General features: G+C 38.5%; 1 protein-coding gene across 1 annotated transcript; it reads right to left on the minus strand.

Moving 5' to 3' along the window:
• Nucleotides 1-5,253: 5,253 nt before the first annotated feature.
• LOC118681711 (gustatory and pheromone receptor 32a) lies at nucleotides 5,254-6,297 on the minus strand. The gene is made up of 3 exons (XM_036367319.2): nucleotides 5,776-6,297; nucleotides 5,515-5,685; nucleotides 5,254-5,432 (listed from the first exon to the last, which is right to left on the minus strand). The coding sequence occupies exons 1-3, from the start codon at nucleotides 6,277-6,279 to the stop codon at nucleotides 5,349-5,351; spliced, it is 759 nt and encodes a 252-aa protein (XP_036223212.2). The 5' UTR covers nucleotides 6,280-6,297; the 3' UTR covers nucleotides 5,254-5,348.
• Nucleotides 6,298-8,329: the final 2,032 nt, after the last annotated feature.

Consider the following 8,329-nt stretch of genomic DNA (forward strand, 5'->3'; position numbering starts at 1 on the left):
ACATGGAAACCGTCACAGGGGGATAATCTTCCGATTTGACTTAGAATTCTTGTCAAAATGTATGATCAATGATTTTAATTTTAGTGAACCCGAGACCTGTAAACTAGGCCAAAATTATTTTCTTTAGTCTTTATGTAAAGCTCTCGAGGATGTGAGAGTGCATGTGCATATGTTTGTGCCATTTGCGAAATAATTTATTTCGGGAGACTAAATGCAGACTTTGGTGTGACAACGTTCGGCTTGCGTATGGGATTATCGCTTAGTGTCGCCGGTGTTGTCATTGTCTCTTTTTTCTGATTAACTTAACCTATAAACGAATGTCAATCTCAAACGTGGCCCAAACAAACCACTGCGCGCGAAGTTCGGTCCGAGAAGGAGCATGAAAGAGACGATCTCGCCGCACTCACGAAACCGCTATTGACTATCGCAACGGCTAACGCACAGGCCGCTAGCTGTTGCAAGCGTTGGCAATGCACTCACTCAAACATATAGGTGCGACTTCGGCTCGAAATAAAGCCAAACTGCATTCACAATTCGCCTCGTTCGCAAATTGCGCGCTGTGCGCCTAAAGCCTCGCTTAGCAACAGGAAAAAAAGACAGGCGGTGCACGACTGGTGCCTGCATGCAACATCGAAGAATTGGCAATGCGAAAGGCGAAAATAATATTCGTAAACAAATTACCAAATGCCACTTCCAAAAATAAAAATAGCCAGAGGTGGTTTGTGGTCGACGAGGCGGACCAGTTCCAGCTGAGCACGTAGTTTTAAGCTAAATTCGAGTTAATGTTGCAATATATTTACACTGCACTTGTAAGTATACAACAACAGCAATAATATTAGCAGCGCTTGGCAGACACATACCAGTAAACTTCTGGCTTTCGACACCTGCATGTGGCATCAATAGTTTTCGAGTTCTACAGCTTTATATTATATTATATAAAAGTATGTAGAAGGACTTATCTGAATTATCCGGCTAGGCTCCAACTATACATTATACTGTAGGCTTCAACCAATCAAATTGAGGTTTGCAAAGGGAGCTTAAATTGCTATTTTGTGTTTGTTGGGTAGCGGCTGTGATTTGAGTGGCCAGTTAGTAACCAGTCATCCGAACAACCCGTCGGGCTTACGTGAAGCAGTCGAAGCAGTCAAACGAGGCGACCAGAGCCGCCGACCGAAGCTTAAGCTAACAGTCAGAAGCCGGTTAAGCCGTTTGTTTGTGGAACTCGACCGGCCACAGTCGCAATTAATCATGTTTTTTTTTTAGTATAAACGATCAAATGCACAGTGACTTCAAACAACCATAGTGGCTCAGCACACAGCCAAAGTTAGTATTACTTGGTTTAAAGAAAAGGAAAAAGGTTCGCAAAAATTTTATTAGCCACACGACGAAGCTACGACTTTGTAGAATTCACCGCTTGTAGTATAACAACGAAACTCGCATCACAAATGAAGAGAAGCGACCCCACTCTTTTGTCACATCGAAACGGTGAATATTAGAGCGGGCCGAAGCGCGTTTGGACCCACCGTGCAATGAAACAGATCGGCTCTGATGTTGTTTATAACTGGGTACGCGAGATTGATCGGTAGTAATTGTGCTGCTGCTATTGTTGTTGCTCGCACACACGCTCACACATTCACGCCAACAGTTTTGGTAATAGCTTTGACGCGACTTGAAGTTGTAATCGCCTAAAATTGTTATTTATCCGCAACTGGTTGGTTATTATTGTTTATCGATGACTCCATGGCGCTATTGACGTTTGTTGTTGTTGTTTATTGTTGTTATTGGCGATTCTAAAAATAAACCAATCCCACTATTTTTGTGCGTTTGGCCATTTTAGGTTGCAATGTTGTTTACTTCGTCATTCCGTTGCTTCAACTCACCGCCGTCGCTCCTGGCTCTGTCTGTTGCAGCATTAAAACTAAATGGTTGCATGCGGCAACAAGCTCGGGCGCCGCCACATAACGACAAAAACTGCTTTTTTACACTTCACTCGATATATTTACTATGCAACAAATTTGCGTTCGCTTCTGCCATGATTTCAGCTGCTTGTGTGTGAGTGTGTTTTGGTATTTTTTGTTATTATCACAGATTTGTTGTTGACAATCGCCGATCGGAACCAAATAATGTAAATAACCGAAAAGGTTATAAACCAACCGGTCAACTTGAGTCTGCTTGCCAACCTGTTTAGCCGATGTGTTGTTGTTTTTGCTGTCCTCTTACATAGTCGCATACATAGTACTTGCTTGAGTTTATATTTATTTTCGTACTTCATTTACCTCATTTAATTTGCGACGTGATACGAAAGATTTGCTGAAGATTGTGTCATTTCTGAGTTTTGATATTTTAAGAAATTCAATTTAGATCTGTTTTACACGAATTGCACCACTTCATTAATCCGTCTACGCTCTCACTGAACAATTTCGTTTCATCTAAGTACCCCGAATTGTAGTCTAATAAGAATTACCTGCTACCTAATTTTGAACTTCAGGCTCTAACATCTAAACCTAACAGCAACATTCCATTATGCACAGGAGAAAAAGCAAGAAAAAATATCTTTCTCGCAAATAGGGATATTTTATGGGTGTGGTCATATTCTTAGTCTTCTCATGTCCCGAACATATTCGGTCTAATTGGTGATTACTAACTGTGTGCGTTCAGAATTAGAATTTACTCAAATTGTTTCTAAAATATCACAAAAAATATGTAAATTACTTTCGCTCTTTTTGATAAATCATAATTTAATTTCACTTATATGCATACATACAAACACAGATGACCTAAGTGTCTCGACCGTTTTATAGAATAAACGAGGAGCCTAAAATCAGTTCATTTTCATTGAAGTTATTGTTTTCGATATTTCATATTTACTTTCATATAAATGTACACTCTTTCGCTGAGACGCGTCTTTGTTGATACTTAAACGTGTTAAAACTCGTTAAAGGTAATTTCAAAAGCATAGTAAGAGCGAATCCAGCATCCCTAAGCGTAAACTTAAGACTTGCAATTATTTTTTGGTTTTGCTATGAATTTAAATTTATGAAGGAAACCTAAAATTCGCTTTAAACTAAATTTAAACCTTCAGTTTGACAGGATCGAACCTTCTGCCCCGCTCGCGCCAGAAATTTTCCACTACAGCCTGCTTGCAGTACATTTACATTTACTTTATTATTTTACACTTCGTGTTCATGTGTACCTATTCGCGAGCTTTGATCATAATACATACCATCAGTCACGTCTCCAAATCCGAACTTATTCGTATACTTGAATGCAAGTCGTGGGATCTTTTTGAAAATAAATATAGTAAAATTTTCATTAAATCTGATGCTGTATTTAAGTGCAATGAGTAAACTAGATCTAGATACAAACTTACATATACATACATACATTTATTCGTGGATACCGCAAATTGGGATTGCCCACAAGCGACGCTCAACAAATAATAAATGGCTGGTAGCTCCATTTGCTTTAGCGCTCCTAACACGCTTGTCCGCACGCCGGAAGTTAGAAGTTTTGAAGAAAAGAAATGGAATCAGCTACCGTCTATTTTAATTGATTTTTTAATACCCAAAAAAGGGTACATTAAGCTTGCTACGAAATTTTAACACCCAGAAGGTAACGTCGTAGACCCAATAAATTATATAGGTACATATAAATATATTATGTACCTATATGCTCAACATGACAATTTAGCCATACCCGTCCGTCCGTCAGTCCGTCTGTTTGTATTCTACACGCAAACTATTCTCTCAGTTGTCGAGATATAGATCTGAAATTTTGCACATGTCCTTTTCTTCAAAAGAAGCTGCTGGTTTCTCGGAACTGCCGATATCGGACCACTATAGCATATAGCTGCCATGCAAACGGATCGATCAAAATCATGTCCTTGTATGGAAAACTTTGTATTTGTGAGGATATTATAGCTTTGGTGCAACCGAAGTCAACGTTTTTTCCTGTTCTTTCTTACAAATGTTTAGTTTCCAATTCAGAGACACCCTTCGGAACAGCCTGAATTGGCTGCTTGAAGACTTAAAATCATTTTTTATCTGGTTCACTATCGATCAAGTGTGCCATTTTTAATAAAAAATAAGTAAGGAAGGGCTAAGTTCGGATGTAACCGAATATTTTATACTCTCGCAAAGTCAAATGGTATACTCGTTCGAGATTTCTTTGTGGATTGCCGATATTTTCGGTAGAAGGTCAACTATAGGCACTGGAGTCCACATATTCAGTACTTAGGGGCTTGAACAGGTTTGGTTCGATTTAGACAATTTTTGCTCACAAGGTGGCATACTTTAAACGTATTATTCACGCAAAGTTTTACCCCGATATAATCATTCTTGCTTGATTTGCATACTGGAAAGTGAAAGAATCAGATGGAATTGAAAATGGTGTTATATGGGAAATAGGCGTGGTTGTAGTCCGCCTTCGCCCATTTTCGCACTATAACATAGAAATATGAAAATAATGTTGAATACCGAATTTGGTTGAAATCGGTTAAGCAGATCCCAAGATATGGGTTTTCACCTAAAAGTAGGCGGTGCCACGCCCACTGACTAATTTTGAACACGGTTCCTATAAAGTCATCTCATACCTTCCTAGAGATAAAATTTAATGTCTCTGGCGTGTTTAGTGCTAGGTTTATCGCGTTTTCAGTATTTTTTAACAGTACCGTTATATGGCGAGTGGGCGGGGTTGTCACCCGATTTCACCCATTTTCACACTGTGGATAATACCAAGAAATATGTGTACCAAGCTTACACAGACGGACGGACGGACAGACAGTCACCAGGATTTCAACTCGTCTCTTCATCCTAATCATCTATATATATAACCCTATATCTAACTCGATTAGTTTTAGGTGATACAAACAACCGTTAGGTAAACAAAACTATTATACTCTGTAGCAACAAGTTGCGAGAGTATAAAAACACTAAACTCGTTTCATCATTCGCCAAGCTACAATTTGATGAAACGGAGTGATGAATAATCAGCAAAAGTGTAAATCTTAGCTTAACCTGACATTTTGAAAACCACTGCAGTGTATCCGCGATAAAGCTCTTATCATTCTACGCAAACACCATTAAAAATGAAAAGCTTTTTGCCCCGGACGCGCCTATAAGTATTTAACGTTTAAAGCACTAGTGTTCAAGTAAAAGCTGAAAAGCAAATACCGTTAATAAGTATAATTTAAAAAGGTATAAGTACATAAATATAAATAAATTCATTAGATTTCTCTGATTTAACTACTTTAACTTAAAAGTGGCATTGGGAGTTATTGACATATCAATGCTGTGCTCTAGGTTGTGATATTTTAACGGCACATTGACCATCAGTGTTTGACACAATTTTTATTTGGGAAAATGGCAATCCGGAATATTAGTTAAATGAAATTGGATTATAATAACCAGATACGTGGTAGCTGATGCAATAATCTGAAAGAAGATGAAGAAATCGCATGAAAATAGAAACTTACTCTGCAACCCTCTTATCCAGTAATACAATACCAACACTAACCGATGTGATCAACTTGTAGTCCATGTCGAAAAAGCCCGCTGCATTGAAATTTCGTTTCCTTTGCAACACTTCCATGGAGAATAGCTGCAGAATTTGGTAGAACACACAGGCGTTTGGGGCTTCATTCGAAGACAGGCGAATTTTGTGTAAAACCGAAATAGTCGTCTCCATCTGGAAGATAAATAATATGTATACATAGTGCGCTCTTTAAATAAAATATACAATGTTATAAATTCAATAATACACTCAGAATTCTCTCACCATTCTTGATGTCTTTCCGCATATTAAAACATTCACCGCAAACGCAATGACCTGCACCAAAATCCAAGACACAATGAAGAAAATGTGATAAGTGGGTATCACCAGAGAGTGACTTATCAGTGAGAACAAATTATAACTTTGAACGGTGATTACGCCGAAGGAGACGGCGGTGAGAAAGAGCAGATGCCATCCGAAGATGTGCAGCACCAAGTCGATGCCATCGCTAATATTTGAATAAATGGTCAACAGCTTTTGCAAGAGGTCAACATTCGGCTCGTCGTGCATCAAATCGGCTTTCTGTGAAGCCGTCGGCACAGCAGTCAGAGGCACCTCACTGACTGAGTTGCTTTTCCGCACTGTCACTATGTGCGTCCGCTCACTGGTGAAGTGTGTATCTCGGGTAAATTTACTCAGTTTGTTATTGATCAGTTCGAATTTCGTTTTCAAGACATGCATTAGATTGTAGAATTGGAACTGCTTGAAGATGAGCACACTGATGGGCATAAAACAAATAAATATATAGCAGGCTGAAAATGGGGAGAATGCCATTTCATCGGGCAAAATGATAATGCAATTCACCATCGATACCGGAAATGCGATTAACAATTGCAATCCCAATTGCCAAAAGAGTCGTCTGCGCAACGATTTATAATCAAATTGTATGCCGTCTATTTCGCGAAGATGCTGATCAATTCTCGTGATAAGCGCATGCAATCGACACTGGTCGTCCATGTGAGTCCAAGCGGTGATCCAGGCGATGAGTCCAAGTACAAAGAGTGTAAAGACTTGTGCCCAGCTGGTCAGTCGTGAAATGCCGTCGCCATGTTTATAAGGTACAGCTCGCAGTCGAAAAATGCCTAAGCAGAAGCCCACTTGAGGTTTCACGATAAATCAGAGAACAAAATGGACCATCAAAATCAAAAATCACGTAATTTTTATTTCTAGTAGATAACTGTGTAAACTGCATGAAATTTTAGTTAAATTATAATATTAGAACAAATTATGTTTTTGTATTTATTTTTTATAAACCAACGCGTATACAGTCAAAACTCAAATTTTAAAAAATTTAATGTGAGACTTGGGGAAGAGGAGCTAGTTGAGGAAAATCTTACAAAATCTCACCAAGGGCGAGGAAATCAAAAAACTCTGAAAAATGATTCGGGTAATGGACGGTAATTCACAGCAATTTCATTAATCGAATTGAACGTGTCCAGAAAGTGTTCCTCAAATATATTCCTGACCTTCTGAAGGCTTCAGTACTTTAAGACTCCTGCTTCTTAGCCTAGACTATATGAAATTTAAATAAAAGTTTTTAAAATTTCTCGTTCTCACTGTACATATCTCTATTAAATCGGGTGGAATTGATCTCAAGTAAAACAAAAAAACAGCCAATTGGACATAGAGTACTCATGGTTCATTAGTAGGGATCTCTAAAAAATTCCGTGCTCTGTGTTCTGTATATGCGGACCAGTCAGATTTTTTATCACATCTTCTCTTATCTCTTGATTTGATAATAAATTCAACCACTTCTCACTATTTAAATGAAAAGAAACGCTTTAAATATGTCGCTAATATTCACTTGTATAAATCATTATGTTGAGGCAACTAAAAATCCAGGCTTTGGTGTCCCAATAAAATTTCCTGTCACAGCCATTGCGCAAGATTTCTCCGCGTCGCAACTGAATTGGTGCAAATCCCAGGAGCTTGTATATGCGACCGAAGGGATAAATGATGTAAGCGAACTCGTGGCAATGAAATTTACCCGTTAGGAATGTGTGCACCGCGCGTAAACACGACGAAAATTTTGACATTTTTAAAGTAACATGAAATTCACAAAATTAAAAGACAAAAGGTTAATCTAATTCCTAAACGGTATACCGTGTATGCCGGAACGATGTCTTCACGCGAAACGATAATTTCTAACTAGCCGTATGACGAGGATCCGTATCGCTTCGCTGTAAGTTAAGTAGCACTGACCTTATCGCAAACACTTTCGTTTGAATTTGTAATTAATTTTATTGCAATACAAATAGGTGGTGGAAAATAGGTATGCCATTAGCGCGATAGTATGTAATTATGTCTGAGAACTCTTCTGACTTTACAGACGGGGGTATCTAAAAAGCGCGCAATATATGAGTACTGAATGTACTTAGGTATAATGGTGCTGCATGTGGGAAGAGAATTATATAAATACATCCAACAAGGATGACAGTCTTTCAGGGAGTAACTAATCGGTAGTGGGAAAATCATCACACATACACTCAAGCACACAGGTAGGCAAGCACGATGGAGTAGAGCACTACTATTCCCTATAAATTTTATTATTTACCCAATGCCGCGTGTTGATTGGCAGTCGGTGACCCTGCACGTATCAACTAATTAGTTGTTGCCTTTATTTACATAGTTCTACGCACTCATACACACATTTTTATTGAACGCTAACGATATAAAATCTGTGCCCCATAAGCATTTTTAACACAACGATCAAATCTTATAATCCTTTTTCTGTGAGATCCGGAGATAATCTATATGCAATATATTCAATCAGACAATG

Source organism: Bactrocera oleae, chromosome 4 (genome assembly GCF_042242935.1).
Source record: "Bactrocera oleae isolate idBacOlea1 chromosome 4, idBacOlea1, whole genome shotgun sequence".
Lineage (NCBI taxonomy): Eukaryota > Metazoa > Arthropoda > Insecta > Diptera > Tephritidae > Bactrocera > Bactrocera oleae.